This window comes from Poecilia reticulata, chromosome 3 (assembly GCF_904066995.2).
Source record: "Poecilia reticulata chromosome 3, P_reticulata-male-v2, whole genome shotgun sequence".
Classification (NCBI taxonomy): domain Eukaryota; kingdom Metazoa; phylum Chordata; class Actinopteri; order Cyprinodontiformes; family Poeciliidae; genus Poecilia; species Poecilia reticulata.
This window is the reverse complement of record NC_088832.1, coordinates 21,772,267-21,788,802: the sequence shown is the minus strand read 5'-3', so window position 1 is coordinate 21,788,802 and position 16,536 is coordinate 21,772,267. Positions and strand designations below refer to the sequence as shown.

General features: G+C 40.4%; 1 protein-coding gene across 4 annotated transcripts; it reads right to left on the bottom strand.

Moving 5' to 3' along the window:
• Positions 1 to 1,861: 1,861 nt before the first annotated feature.
• wt1b (WT1 transcription factor b) lies at positions 1,862 to 10,649 on the bottom strand. Of its 4 annotated transcripts, none has more exons than XM_008405876.3 (9): positions 9,831 to 10,649; positions 8,086 to 8,208; positions 6,284 to 6,383; positions 4,963 to 5,043; positions 4,320 to 4,422; positions 4,075 to 4,222; positions 3,885 to 3,974; positions 2,728 to 2,811; positions 1,862 to 2,581 (listed from the first exon to the last, which is right to left on the bottom strand). In XM_008405876.3, exons 1-9 carry the CDS (start codon positions 10,237 to 10,239, stop codon positions 2,460 to 2,462), a joined length of 1,260 nt encoding a protein of 419 aa, XP_008404098.1. In that variant the 5' UTR covers positions 10,240 to 10,649; the 3' UTR covers positions 1,862 to 2,459. The 4 variants fall into 4 exon arrangements, with proteins under 4 accessions (XP_008404098.1, XP_008404096.1, XP_008404095.1 ...); XM_008405874.3 differs by having other exon boundaries at positions 4,320 to 4,425; positions 9,831 to 10,642; XM_008405873.3 differs by having other exon boundaries at positions 2,719 to 2,811; positions 9,831 to 10,624.
• Between the last annotated feature and the right edge of the window lie 5,887 nt (positions 10,650 to 16,536).

Below are 16,536 nucleotides of genomic sequence, written 5' to 3'. Positions count from 1 at the left end.
ATCTTGATAATTGCATCATTAGACGTCTTCGAGAAGAGAAATTACCTGAATCTACATAAGCCAAACTTTCTGAAATACAAGATTCTGCAGATGAATTCATAATTCAGGACAAGCCACCCTGATCCGGGAGCAGCAAGAAAGTGTGTTACGTTTCAAACGTCAGACAAATGTCTGAAAAAAGAAGAGGCAGATGAAAAAAAATAGCTTGATGTCTTGAGTCCTTCGGTTCTTGACAGCAAGTGCAGATAGTGACAGGGGTCTGAATGTCCTCTGTTTGCACGTCTATTTGTGTTTGTATGCGCTGAAGGATCAAATATGTTAATCCACTTCTAAATATACCCAGCCTGCATGTGCGTGTTTACATTGTTTTTTTCCATTTACATGACGAAATTTTCCCTGATAGCTGGGCAGCAGCTCTTTCTGCCCACATTCAGCCATGTTTTATTAACGTACCTGCAGTGGCTGAATCATCTCATCTCTTGCACACAAGCTGACACACAACTCCATCCACAACATTTATATTTAACGATGCCAGGCTCACTATGAATGGGCCCCCTTGTTTCTCCCTTTCACTGACATCACCAAAAGTGTTGTGGACTTTCAGAATCAAGTAGGAGGCCGAGAGCAGAGCGGACATGTGCAGTCTGAAGTCTGAGGCGGAGGGAAGTAAATTCCATTTGGACTGAACATGCCGACACTGCCACCATGTGGCTCCAATGTGGTGGAAATCAAATCGTGGACAGGTCAGCTTGAAGGACAAGCTTATTTGTTCTTCAGATGAGCTTGACAAAATACAGTTTTGACAAATGTATTTTGTCAGAAAGTTAGAATACTGTCTAAAAGTTTATTTTGTTAGTATTTTTTTTTTCAAAATTAAAAAGTCTGTCAGCATTTTATTGACTTTGTACAAATGTCGTGATATATTTCAAGTATTTATTCCTGCTAAGTTTGATCATTATAGCCTGCAGCTGATGAAACCCCAAAATCAGTTTCAGAAAATTATATTTAAAAAGACCAGTTACAAGCTTTTTATGATAGAAACGTCAGCAGCGTACCGACAAGTGAATCTATGTACTCTATAGTGCATGGAAGGCAATTGTTCTGTGCCAAAGTAACTTAGAAGAGGTTCAGCACAAGGAACGTGTCTATTGTGGCCTTACCTCAAACTGCTGTCCACATCTTCTGAATTTTCCCCATAGCCAGCATTTTAATGGACTTTCATTTACACTCAATTCAATGTTGCTGTTTTCTGGTGCACTTTTTCCTACCACTTAACTTTCCATTGATATACTTGGATAGGGGACTCTCTGGACAGCTACCTTCTATAGCAACAATCTCTCATTCTGTTTTATGTATGTGTTTTATTTGGTTTCATGTAATATTGAAATGTTGCTATAACAAAGTGTTTCATTAGCTGGAACCCAAAATCTTAATAATGAAAGAAATAAGCACTTAACACTACCATACTATGTTTGTAATCAATATGTATGAGTTTTTATTTTTGAATTGAAATAAACTGACTGTTCAATGATATAATTTACTGAGATGGACCTGTCCTGATTATGATGTTTATCCTGTGTAGATGGGGGGTGGGGGGGGTGTAGCTTCAGTCTAGTAGACCTGAACCATACCTCCATGTTCTCTAATGAGATTTAATGGGCCACAGATGTTACTGGTTATGAAGATGTGTGTCAGAGATTTAAGAGGGTCAGACCTGCATCTTGTCAGAGTCACAGAGGGGCACCACTTTACTGTCTTTCACCGCCGGCGCACACCAACACTGCTCATAGGTGGCCTCTCTTATACTGACAACACCCAGTACTCTGTGTCTTTCACACACACAGACATTCACACAGAACACTGATGTCAAATCAGTTTTATGAAACAGCACAGATAGTGCCTAAGGAATGTCTGGAGTGTTACACAAAAAGGCACCACGTACGATATATACAAAGCACTTTGGTGAGTAATATCGACTTTAAGGCATATAAAAATGTAGACAAAAAAAGTGGAAATAAGAGTCCGTTTTTGTGATCTTAATGCAAAATCCGTAACATTTTCAAAGTCGGACAAAAAATCAAACAAAAAATAAAACAGTGCAAGTACATGACAATAGAATAGTGTATTAATGTTTTCCTCATCATCGCCCATAAACAGCAAAAAAAATTATAATATCCTTGGCTCAGAATTTGTGTGGCACTCTATCATCTCAAGGTCTGAGATTTGATGCGATGTAACCTTAACGAGCAGCGGTTGAGGAGTATCCTGATGATTTTAGCCAGTCTGTTCTTCTGGCGTTAGATGTCTGACTGATGCCGTCGTCAGCTGCGCTCACCGCTTCACCACGTCTGGCAGGCCACCCTAAACTGCTGACCAGGCTCCGGGCTTGTTTCTCCGCGAGCTGGCACAACATATTGTCACCTTCTTCTCCTTCATGTTACTCCCCAGCCTCTCGCTGCTCAGATGGCAGGCTGCAGCTTGGTCAGGTTCCTCTGGTGCATGCTGTTGTGGCGCACCAGCTCGTCAGAGCGGGCAAACTTCTTCTGACAGTTGGGCCAGCGGCAAGTAAAGGGCTTCTCACCTGACAAAAAGTGGACAAACGAAGAAAAAACAAAACAAAACCGAAGAAGACAGTGCTTTAGAATAACAGGCGGTGCAGTAAAGTGCATGAGTTGAATTCAGAACAATTGAGAGGAAGAAAATAAAAGGTATACGCACTTGTTTTACCTGTATGAGTCCGAGTGTGTGTCTTAAGGTGATCTGACCGTGAGAACTTTCTCTGACAGGTCTCACACTCAAAGGGCTTCACTCCTGCAGACGTGACAGTCACAGTCACAGTGGAAAAATGTCAAGAGGAAGGGTGGGGAGTCAGAGTGTGAATGCACAATTAGATGGAGCAATCACTGTCGAACACTGGCTGTGGTGCAAACAGCATGGTTACGATTTCAAAACAAAACAATGTCCTTGTATTTTATGACTTGAAGGGATTTCTGTTGTTTACATATACGTGTTGTTCACACTGCAGCCTGAAGTGGCCCAATTCCGATTTTTTGGCAATTCCGATTTTTTTGCCGGGGCCGTTCACACTGCCAGTAAATGCGACCTGTATGTGTTCTGCAGTGTGAACGGGCAAACGACCTGAAAGTGTCCCGCATGCGCAGTAGAGGGCGCAATAGCGTCAGCGTTCACAGTGTTCTGCCAACCGCCATAAAAAGAAGAAGTGCTCAGTGTTTGCGGAAGTAAACATGGAGGCTAATGGTGGAGCTTAGCTTACATATTTGAAGTTGTTGTCCGGCCGGAGCAACATATTAACAACTTAATCCTCATAGAGTCTGTCATGGTTGTTGTTTTTCTTCCCGCTTGCACATATCAGGACGCAGAATAGTCAGATTTGTTGAGAATCAGTGACATTCAGTTCGGATGAATGCGACCTAAACGTTAGGTCGCATTTGAATCGGATACGTATCGGATATGGGTCACATTCGAGAAAGAATCCGACCTGTGCTGTTCACACTGCCATGAAAAGATCGGATACAGGTCGCATTACGTCAAAAAAATCGGAATTGGGTCACTTCAGGCGGCAGTGTGAAGCACCCATATATAAGTCAGACAGAAACAAAAATATATTTATATTTATTTCTTGTGTATTGTTCATATTTAATTATATGATGCTCACACTTATACAATACATTACTATTATTATATTAATAGCAGTAATTCATGATAGAAATCTCACAGTAATTAGCAACAGTAGGGTTTTATTTACCACAAAGTGGAGACACCTTCTTATGTGTGTACGTAGAAACTTCTTATTTTAACAGGTTTCTGCCTCCAGTCATGATACAGATTGGAGGCAATGTGAAAAACAGGTTAAGTGAACGTACCTGTGTGTCTGCGTTGGTGTCTCTTCAGCTGATCTGAGCGAGAGAACCTGCGGCCACAATCCGTGAAATCACACCGGTAAGGCCTTTCTCCTGCAAAACAACCCCCAACACCACTGACATGAGCATTTCTTTATCCCTTTTGGTGGCCCAAATGTGCAAGAATCAGCTTGGATATTTTTGTAGCTCTCACCTGAATGTTTTCGGCCATGCATCTGCAGATGCGACTGCTTGAAGTATCTCTTGTTGCAGCCGGGATGAGTGCACACAAAAGGGCGCTTCTCGTTGGCCTCTGCAGACTTTGCCGCCGCAGGAGCAATGCCGGGTACCCGTCTGACATCCTTGGAAAGACAGAAAAATACAGCAGAGGTACTTGTTAAGTAACTTACTTATTAACTACAAGTGTATATGTGTATGCGTTTGGGTTATCTGTCTGACCTGGAGTCCTTTGAAAACGCCGTGTGTGTGAATGTGGTACTGGGCGCTGACGAGCATGGGTGGGGCCGGAGCTGGAGGGTCACTGTCATAACTGATCGCATGACTGCTGGCAAGTGCAGATTAATAAAATGCAAGCAAGTGAGCTGGATTTGAGGTTTCAGAACAAACTAAAACGAAGCAAAAAAAAAAAAAAAAAGCTTCTTAACTGTAACATAAACTGCAACAAACTTATCTGGCAGCTTTTAAATAGATTTCTATTACATGAAACAGAAACATGTTATGTCACGTCATGTGAGCTGCGCTTGACTAAACCACATCTGAGTCAGAAAATTATTGTGTTTGATCATCATATAATAATTTGTTCAGAAAGATACATTTGACTAAAAAGGCAAACGTACCCTTTAGTCTTCATAATACTTGAAACATTCAAAGGTGAAACTCATCAAATATAAAATATACAGATAAAGACACTAAGTATATATATGTATACTCTTCTTTGTGCCCTGTTTGTACTACTGGCAACAGCCGCTCAGCTAAAACCCTCTTCCTCCTTCTTTGTAGAGCTCCACCAAACCCGGCCCAAAGGATTAATGAAGATGCCATTTTAAAAAATACACAGTTAAAAAACAAAAAGCGGTCTCACCTCTTCATTGTTGATGTCAGGGTGTTCATTTGGTTCCATGTGACGCATTCCAGCTGGGACGCCATTTGGTACAGGTTATCACTGACATCAAAAGAAAATAGTATCATGAGACGATATGAAGGTGATTAGATGGAGATCTTGTGTTTAAAGTAACCGCTGATAGTTTGTTCATTAACTCTTTCCACCCACCCACCAAACTATAGTGCTCTCATTATAAAACACATTGAGGCTGTTTTTACCTTGGCAGAACCCACTGCCAACACACACACACACACACACACACACACACACACACACACACACACACACACACACACACACACACACACACACACACACACACACACACGCACGCACGCACGCACGCACGCACACACACACACACACACACACACACACAGGCATGCACACTTTTAAAGACGCGATTGCACTCTCTGTGGGAGTGAACGCCTCCGTGCCTAGTACACCCTGGACCAGAGCATGACATCACTCTGTCCTCAGCATCATTAGTGGCGGGAAACAGTTTCGGGGGAATTCTGGACGGCATTCCTTGAGAAGTCCTTGAGGGAAGGATCGCGATGGCTCGCTAATCAGTCCTGAGCTATGGTAAACTATGGGAAGACTCATTGACGTCTGACGTGTACTTGCCATGTGTGTGTGAGCGCGTGCACGCACGTGCGTGCCGGCGTGCCTCGCTTGAGGGTTTCCAGTTCCTGCCATGAGCTCTAACAGCAGCACACTCTTCCTCCTGCTTATCTGCCGCTGTCCCAATATTTGGGTTGCACATGTTTCTTTTCTCCAACAACATCTCCAGTCGGCATCTAAAGAATGTCCTCCTAATTTACTGCTTGAGATGCTTTACATCAAAACGAACACAAGCTGAAGACACATTTAGTGTCTGAAACAACCAAGTCTCACACGTTCACTGAACTTGTCTGTTGTACTTTCTTCCTCGTTTGTGTGTGTGTTTTTTTTTTTCCACCCCCCTCAGCGAGGACTCGGACACATCAGCGGTAGGTCACTCTGTGTTTGTTTTGGCCTACTGAGCATCAGTGGGCAGCACTTAACCTGAGAACAAACGAGGATTCATGATACAGACAACGCAGAAGCCAATGCAGAGCTCCTGCGTGGGCTCAGAGACGGTTCACACTTCCAAAAATTACCAGGAAATCGTCAAGCAAGTGGAAACAATCTGACGTTGACAGATGAGCGAGGAGTCCAAAAACGTTGGCGTAAGAGGGAAAATTTTGTTCAAGGGTGATTGAAGACAGACAGAGTGAAAAGCAGGAGCAATAAATGCGTGAAGAGGGGGTAGTTGTACCTGTTGTAGTTTCTCAGCAGCAGAGCTTGATTGCTTGGGCAGGATTCTGGAGGACTGTGGCAGCCAAACATGGGATTTGGTGTGGAGTACTGCTGATCAACTAAAAAAAAGAGATGTAAAACGTTCATTTAAAATAGGTCAGCATTGCGTGACCTTTAAACAAGACAGGCTGAAATCCCTGTCTGCCTTTCTTGCCCCTTCACACTACTTTTTTCTATTGTGCAGGGTGTTTCGTTTGTCTTTGTGAATAAGGAAGAGGACTTCTTGCTCTTAAAATAAAAAAAGTAATAATGTTTTTGGGATCACTTGGAATCAGTAATATAGTTGCTTCCAAATACACTCAAAAATACAAAGCTGCTGTCCGACTGTTAAATATTTTTGCCATGTGTGTTGCAAATCCTTCCATGTCTTTGACATGTGTGTCTCGCTTTTGCTGCATGCCTGGTTTGAATAGTGTGTATGTACTGAAAGCAAGTAATAAAAAAATAAAAGTAAAATGATTTACTATTCACGTGAGGTAGCTAGTAGAAACACTTTGCTGAGACCAAACGTTTGCCCACCTACACCCAAACTAACCACTAATAGTGTGACGCAAGCTTAAATGTCAGTTCTCAGCTGAATTTTTACCATAGATTACATGTTTAATAGTGATGTTTAAAAATTATCCAGCACAAAGAAAACATAAACAATTACAACCATTACACTTTTGTTAATAACAGTATTATTGTACTTTTCAGGTCTATTAAAAAGAGGAGGAGGTAAAACCCACACATTTTCGTATTTAAGATATAGAAAAGAAAAGCAGGGAATCCTGGAAATCAGTTTGCTTTTTCAGAAAAAATAAAGTAAAGTAGCAACGATGTTGTGCGTTTTTTGTTAGCATGTTGGCAATACAGTGATGAAAACTTATCTCTGATAGGTTATATTATCATGGATAATGTAACCCATCTGAATACATTAAATTATTCTGAATACATTAAATTAGATTAATACTTTGCTAATTTCTGGATAGCATTACCTTATTTTTACTTATAACCAAGCATAAAAATAATAATAATAATGGCATCTGTTTACACGACAGCTGCAGACATGTTAGTTCACATGTTTATGCACAAAAAGCTGTTGATGACCTATAATGTATCCATTTCTCAGTACAGCAAAGATGAGAACAAACAGACAACAGAGCACTTTTGTGCTACAAAAGTTAGTTTGGTAGCACAAAACTAACCTTTGCTTGTTGGTTTTGCACCACAGAAAACTAACTTTTGTGCCACAAAAGTAAGCTTATTGGGCTATTTCTGGCAGAAAAGGTCGAAGTTAAAGCTTGAGTATTGAGAATGTGCACTGTATAATTTGCGTATCATAAAACACTGTAAGATCCAACAAAAACCAGACGAACATCATTCTTCCTTGGAGAGCCCAGAAATATTATTGTACCTGCATGCACTTTCATAATATATTTGTAAAACAATTAATTTAAATGGCTTGCACGTCTCCTCTTTTCAAGACGCTTGACGAGAAACTGTGGTAGTTTTCAGGTTCGTATAGTATACTGCTCCCCAGACAGTTTCTGACATTCCAACAGAGTCTCAGAAAAGTTATTCCCTTTAAGTTATGATTTCCAAAGTCATTAAGGGAAACTGTGTTTACGCGTGCCAGAAACGGAGACACTTGAATGAAAGTGGATATTAGCGATGGTGTTTGTGATCTGAGAAATGATGGGTTGCTTCTTATATAACCTTGATGATGAGACGCGACAGTTTTCCAGTCTGGTGGAGACGCGTCACGGCGCAGACATTTACCTATGCTGTTCGGCGGTGACAGCGTGTCCTCGTGTTTGAAGGACAGGCTGGAGAGCTGGGGAGTGTGATGGGAGGGTGTGTGACCGTAACTGGGGTTGCTGTCTAAACCGACTGCTCCATAACCTGAGAGGGGAAAAAAAAAACAAATGAAGATGGCGATGGAAACAGAAAAAAAAAGAAAAGAAAAAGATGTTATTTTTCCTGCTCGAGCCATGAAAGGTCACAATCTGACAAACGACTTGTGATGTCTTAAAGGTTGCAAAGTTGTAATGTCGGTTATCTGTACTCTGCTGGTAGTAGCTCTTGGGCCCTGGCAGGGTTACCGCGGAGAGACATTCATCACACAACTAAATCCTCTTTCCTCAGAAACATATTCGTTTTCCCCTCATCTATCTCTGGCCTTGTGGTTGCAAAATTTATGGCAGGTGGAAAAAGAAATCTGGCAGAAAAACAAGAGACAGTCTGAGAATGAGCTACTGTTGGATGCACTTAGTAGAAGAAATGAACAAAGTCAATCCCAACTCATGTCTTCAACAACAGTAGCTTCACATTTAATACAGAGCACTTTTAAAACATAATGTTAACTTTAAGTGGAGGCTTAATTTTGTTGTATAAATTCTTAAAATGTTTATTTGACACACACACACACACGCACGCACACACGCAATCTCTCTCTCTCACACACACACACACACGCACACGCACACACACGCACACGCACACACACACACACACGCACACACACACACGCACACACGCACACACGCACACACACACCAATGAGGGACATCCTGAGTCAGACCCAAGCTGGAAGTTAAATACTTTCTTAGAAAAATGACTCATTAAGTCTTAAATCCCTTAAGCATCTTGAAAATTGTTTTCTGTTTTATTGCTGCATCAGAAACCACTTCCCACTGTAAACTGCATCGACAGAAACAGCCTACCTTCATTTAAAAACGTGAGTTCTGATAGCACAGTGATAAAATTAAGAATATGAGATTTCCAAAACTAGCATATGAGATGGAGTTTGTGAACTAGATTTGTTTTTGTTTTGTTTTTTCCCCTCCAGATTTCATTTAATGATCTGTGAAGTCTAAATACAGTCTTGTTTGGACCATGCTTGTCAAAAGATGTGATGGCACGTCTTTCCGTTTGACGTTTACATTTTTGACCTAAGAAGATATCCTCTCGCTCAATGAGGCAGTACAAATCGAGAGTTATTTTTCTCACACACAGTAAAATTTGACACCTAATTTAAAATGTTTCCACGCTGCTTAGCAGGTGTTTTTGTTTTTTTTTGCTTCAGAATAACCAGAGTGAAATATGTGCTGTAAAGCTTTATACAATTCAAGTAAAATTTAAAGAATTTGAAAGCTTAGTTTGTGTGTTAGAATCCTGGACTTGGCAGAGATCGTCCTGTATTTTCAGCCATGCTTTCAACTGGTTACTTTTGGGTCACTTCATAAAAAAAACAACTCAGTCCTCAGCTGATACTTGAGTCATAATATCCTGTTTAAGACATTTTTCCCGCAAGTGTTGACTGAGTCCAGAACTGAGAAATCTACTACAGATCCGGTCACAGCTGTTACGGTTCGTAATGATCCTGTTGAGACGCTGCTCTAAAACATTTAAACATGAAGGTAAATGAAAAATCTCTACGCTGCTTTAGTCAGTAATAAAGAAAATGACATGTTTGTCTTTAACTAATTCTGTTAAAGACAGATTTGTGACTGCGGGTTCCTCACCCTGATTCCTGGCCGGAGGTGGGCTGTCCACGCAGCCGGGCAGGTAGGCCCCAGTGGGAAACATCCTTTGACTCGCGGGCGTCTCTCCAAAGGTGCCGACCCGACAAGGGCCCGAGCCTGTGAACTGGCCGGAGAAGTGAACGGTAAAGGCCCCGTGCCCACAGTGCGGGTCCTCATTTAGGTCAGCGGCCCCCCAGCTGGGCTCCTGCTTTATCAGGGAGTGATGGGAGTTCAGGGAGCTGTAGGGAGGGCCAGGGTGAAGGTCAAGCAGCTGGGTCCATTGGCCGCCTCCGACAGGTATCCCTCCAGCTCCTGGTAGGGATGGCACAGGGGGTGCTGGTGGTAAGAGGGTCAGATCGCAGACATCTGACCCCACAGACATGCCTCCGAAGTTCAGTTCAGTCAGCATTGCTGAATGCAGTTCAAAGCAGTCCAAACAGAAAATGGATGATACTCCAGGAAAAAGGAATAAATAAATAAAAACGACTCAGGTGATCCTAAGAGGTTATCAGTAAGAGTAGGTGAAAAACCAAAAAGTTTGGATCCAAAACGTCTTCAGAAACAAACATAAGTTCTCGCAGTGCGCTTCCAAAGTCATTTTTTCAGCCTGTCGTGATGCAGGGGGAAAAAAATAACACTTAATTGAAAATGAAAAACCTGGATGACAAACTTTGAAGCTTCTCAGGTAACCTGCAGAAGAATTACGATTAAGAATTAAGACTGCTGAGTTAATGGTGTCTGGATGCTGTGTCTCTACATTGTCTGGCTTTCCTTTTTCTCCTGAAGCCTGAAATACTGCACAACTCTGAACAGGGGGAGGAGCCAGATGACTCCTCTGCTTTGGCCCACCAGCTACAGGCTGCAACTATCTGAGTAGATTCTGACAAATGTCACCCTTGCTTTAGAGGGTGTTGCTCTCCTGCTCTCTGTCCAAGCTGAAGCGTTGAGGGTTTGAGTGAGTTAATTAGATGTTTAGTGTTTCTGTTTGTGATCGTGTGCAATCGGTTGTCTTTAGCTGTAAAACTTTAAAACGAAATGAAAATGTGTGAATTCAAATTATGTCCCTGGGAAAACTTACGAGTTGTTGTCTGGAAGTTTTTGAGTATGTGTTCCTTTTTGACAAATGAGCATCATCAGACGTCATGTTCAAGTTCATGTCCTTTTTTAAAAAAAATATGTATGTACAATAATTAAGCACAGTAGGAAAACAGTATGAAGAAAACCGGATAAAAATAAAACATATTAATCAGACAGAAGATACAGAAAAGATCTGTTTTGTAGAGGTGAGTGTTTGCTTGCTGACAACGTGAAAAAAAAAATGCTTATTGTATCATCTAAAAGTGTAATATAAACTCTAAAAGTCAAAGTGGTTTTGTGTGAATTTTCCCCTTTTGGACTCCTTTGCTAAAAGCATTTCGCATAAAGTGCACGGCCTTGGAGCAAAGCCACATCACACAAAAGGATAATTATTTATTAGTGGAGGAGAGAGGGAGTTCAGTGTGGGTGTGTGTCAGACACAGAGGTTCCAGCTTCGACTCTAACTTTACTCAAAGTGGAGCTGTTCGCAGGAATGCAGGAGCTTCAATAGGCCTGCAAAAAGTAGCCAGCTGCTGCGGATCTTTTAACATTGTGATATTTTTCAAATCAACACACGGGCTCCTCCTTTCCCTCAAAGCCGAGAACAATCAAAAAGCGTTACAAATCAATGTTTTTGCTGTTTATTTATTTAAGGAAAAGCAAGAAAGTTTGCTACATTAATTGTAACAAAGTGGTTACCTTTTTTTATATTCCCACAATAACAACACTTTTAAAATTATTTTTGCAGGCACATTGAAACATGATTCAATGATTACTTTTTTTTTTTTTAGTGCTGTTTAGAAACTTACTGGAATAGGATTTTCAGCATCTATCCATTGCAAAGTTAGCAAAAACAAAAAAAAACATATAGCGACATGTCCTGTGACTTAATGAAACAAAAAATATCAGTTCTGCCTGGAGAAAATGGGCCAAAATTCAGCAACCTTTACAGATATTGTTTCTAAATGATGACGCTTACCTGAATTTAATGTAAGAAAATCACCAAAATTCTGGCATTTATGAAATAGAAACCTATCCGTCGTCGGGTACGTCCTGGACAGGTCGCTGGTCCATCACAGGGCAAGGATAAGTGGCAATAGGAGACATTTCTTTTATAGTCACTGATTTTAAAAAGCTAGCAGTGACTCTGTCCATTTACCTTTTAATGATACAACCTCAATCAATAGTTTAAACTGACACATCAAAATTTAATTATTTTTACATTTTATCTGCATTTGAAAGCATCAGAACTGAGCTTGTGTCTTCTCAGACTCCTCTCTCTAGTCTTGGGCAACATTAGAGAATTTCAATTTCCGCGGGAAACGTTGGCAAACGCAACAGCTGCACACACACCAAGGCAAACATTTGTAGTTATTCCCACAGAGCCTTAATTCAAAGCTAATTTATTAATTTCCATTGTTTGTGCCTCTGGAGGGAAACCGTTTTGTAACCTTTCTGAAAATAAATAAAGTTTTCGCCACTTTTGTGTGGTTGCTTATGAATGCAAGATTAAGGCTGGTTCCAATCTCCTCTTTAGCATATTATAAACTAACTTATTGCATTTATTCTGAGTCAAACAACTTGTTGCTGAATATGTTCTACATTGTAAAAGTAGTTAAAGCAATCTATTAAATATTACACTGTTGCTTTGGTGCCACTTTTCCCTCAATGTTGAAGGTTGGGACCAGTGTGACCATTTTATTCTATGTTATATTGTGAAGTTATGGAAGTTTCATAGGAAACTGTGGACATTAAACGTTAAAAACCTAAAAAGACGGACCTCCACATGAAATAGTAGTGCTTCATAAAACCTCTGTGGTTTAATTCAAAATGACCTTTATAAAGACAAAAAGTTTTTTGATATCTTAGTTCAAAACAGCATTAATAAGGCTTTTTGAGAGTTAGAAAAGTTGCTTAAAAGTAGGAATGTGCTGATACGTGTCAGATATGTGTTGATGATTCACATATCTGACTTTTCATACTGGCCAATACTGATCCGATACATCCATCCATTCATTTTCTTTACACCCTTGTCCCTTATTGGAGTCGGGAGGGTTGCAGGTGCCAATCTCCAGCTAACGTTCCAGGCGAGAGGCGGGGTCACCCTGGACAGGTCGCCAGTCTGTCGCAGGGCAACACAGAGACACACAGGACACACAACCATGCACACACACACTCACACCTAAGGGCAATTTGGAGAGGCCAATTAACCTGACAGTCATGTTTTTGGACCTTGGGAGGAAACCGGAGTACCTGGAGAAAACGCATGCATGCACAGGGAGAACATGCAAACTCCATGCAGAAAGACAGGGGCGGGAATCGAACCCAGAGCCTTCTTGCTGCAAGGCAACAGCTCTACCAACTGCACCACTGTGCAGCCCCGATCCGATACAGGAAAACAGAAAAAAAAAAGTTAGTTAGTTAGTAGCACTGAACTGAGTAAGGAAGAAAAATCAAAATGGGGGAAAAAAATAAATAAAAGTGGAGTTTTTCAGACATGTAATGATTTTTGTTTTTTTAAGCGAAGATAAGACTATTCAGGTGTTTCATAAAATGTTTGCTCTTTCATGCGTGTTCTTCACTGCAATTTAAGGTATTTTGAGAAGCACTTATAAATGTATCCAAGATATTCTGAGCCTAAAGTGTAAAGCATGACATTTGTTCAGAAAGTCAATTTCATCCCATTTTAACACATCATACAATCTCAAATAGATAAAAGGTGTTAAGAACTTCATAAAAATTATGTATTTTCAAAGTTCAGTGATCAAGCTTTTTCTTCCAAATTTAGAGCTTTACTTTAAACCTCATAAAAATGGACATTTAATTAATTTCATGCTCGACTGAGTTCAAACTACTAAAAAAGCCCATCAGATTTGAGGCAGGAGACTAGAGTTTGGCATTAAAGAGGTGAACAGTATTAACCAGTGTCTGTCATCACCATCTGGAACATGGCTTAGGGTTCCAGCGAACATCACTGACCCCAGTATCAACTTAAAAACAACTGCTGTGTGAGGGAAGAGGGGGAAACAGAGGGGCTGGGAAGAGAAGTCACTTTTAAAGTGATGAAATCAGCAGACAAAATGCTGAGCTGGCTTCACAGACAGTTTTTAGTCATGATTGCAAAATTTTAAGCATGTAACCTTCAATATTTTTTGCGTATAGCCAATGCCAAATCTGCCGTATTTGTAAATTTATTAAAAGGTTTTTGTCTCAGTATTTTAATGTTTGTAGCTTGAGTGTAGCTTGAGCTTAAAAATTCTTCTTCTGTTTGGTTTTGTGACCACATGGAAAAATAAGTGATCCCTGACTTTCTTTTTTTTTTTTTTTTTTCAGAAATAAACAAGTGCAAAAGGCAAAACTGTCATCCCTACGGAGAACGTTTTCACGTAGCGGGTTTGGAAATAGCTACAAAGAAAATGAATTTCTCCCAGAACAATTATAAAAAAGCCCTCTGTGGTCCACTCATCACAAACAAACACAAAGTAAAGTAATTTACTGTATGGACTAAAGGTTGTGGCACAGTTCAAAGTGTGTTGCCAAAACTCGGAGGGAGAGACAAAATGCGAGAGGCCTCTCAGCCAACGCAAATGCAGGCCGTGCCTTGAGCAGAGGAGTCTTTAGCGAGGATTCATCAAAAGTGACAGGGCCGGGGGAGAAAACGACCCTTTCAGGCCACATGACGAATGGCAGTCCCCAAATACATCCATTCTTCAGATCAATCTCTGGTTAACTCAGGGTTTAAAACAACATCTCAGTGGAGGAAAAAGGGAAACGGTCAGCGCCGCCTCCGACCCTTAACAAGAAATAGACAAGCCTTTCAGCACAGTGAGTAAGAGGAAATCTGAGAAGGTTTTGGCTCCGCCAATAAGAAGAAGCATGATAAACTATACAGAAATGGGATCGGGAAGAGGTAAAAGAGGGGAATTACTGTTTTTCCATTTCAATAAACATCTGTATCCATGCTACTGCATTTGAAGATAGGGTGTTTACTGCTTCTTTTTTTTTTTTTACTGTTTACTGAATCAAAAGAAAAAAAGCAGGATTAACTTACAATAAAAAAAAACAACATAATACAACTAACAGCTTGTAGTGCAGGAGAGTGCTACAATAGAGCAACAGGTGGTATTTGGATGTGCTGAGAGTAGCATAAATAAAAGCTCAGACCTTCACTTCTCTTTGTGGGCATGGAAACAAGTTGATAACAAACCCAAAAACATGGTGTTGAAATGTTTCATCACTTCCTTCTATCTGCCTTAATCTCTGTGAAATGGATAAGACTGAACTGACACGTTGGGAAGAACATTTCTGTTTTCCTTCGGCTATAAGCGCATTTCACTTACTAACAAAATACTATCCACACTATGCCCTCACCTTGTGTTAATAAATAAATAAATCACCCTCTAATCATAATAACTGGCTTTTCCACTCCTGAGATGAAAGTTAAGACTTTTGTTGACAGAGAGCAGAATTTGTGGTTCAATCAGTCCTGACCTATGGATGCCATATTTACTCATTGCCTTTCTTAACATTGGATCACGTACACAAACCTTAACAGAGATCATTGAGGTCTGCCATGCTTGAGATGTTGTTCTGGGTTCTTGTGTCAGTTCATTTTTGAAATAATTATGATCGGTTGGCCAGGAAGATTCACCACTGTTCCATGTTTTCTCTTTTTTTTTGTTTACAGTTGCTGTCATTGCAGCTGCAGTCCCAAAAGTCAAGCAGGTCATAAGGTGTTGCTTTTTGAGCTCTTTCAGTCTACTTCATGTTGTCAGATATGCTATATTGAAAAAATCTATTTGCTACAAAGTAATTGGGCCATGGTTGTGAAACTGTACAAGAAAAAGAGTAGTTAGTCACACATTTTTCATCATTTGCCAAAGGGGGGATTTTCCACATTGAGCCAGGTTGACTTTGTAGTTTCTATTTTATTTATTTAATTTATTTTTGGTTAACTGAAAACATCTGTGAGGGCAAAATCAAAAAAGTCTCAGGTGTTTGGGTTTTCCTTTGTGTCTTCGTATTTCGGTTATATGCTCTTATGTTAGTTCCCCCCCCTTAGTTTGAAAATCTAATTTAATTTTGTTCTGTAGTTCCTCTCCATATGTGTTACTTTGTCTCCTTCCCTGTTTGTTCTTTGCCTCAGCTGTCCCACATTTCCCTGAGTAGCTCACCTGAATCCAGTATCAATCTTCACTCTTATCTCATTTTACTAGCTCACTGATTTTCATAGTTCTTTGCTGGTTATCTCATTGTTTTGGTTGTGCTTCTTGTCCTGCTCGTCTTGCAAATTCTCCATTAAGTTTCTGTGTTATTGTTAAAAAATAAAAAATACAATTTGTCATAGTCAATTTCCTTATTTTACACATGACAGTAAATTTTCTTTACAGCTGTCACTGAATACACATTGTCAGCACCTTTTGTCTAAACACAAAAAGGAGCACTTAGAGTTCCTATAATTTAAATGTATAATTAATCTTTCTCAAAATCCCTTTTGACAAGCACCTTGCTATGGAACCCTTCACTCGCAACACACCAGTGCAGTTGTTTACATCTCGTTTGTCTTTACGATCCATCGGCGGTGCAACGGATAATCGTAAAACTATCATCCTAGCAACAAGTTGCTAGG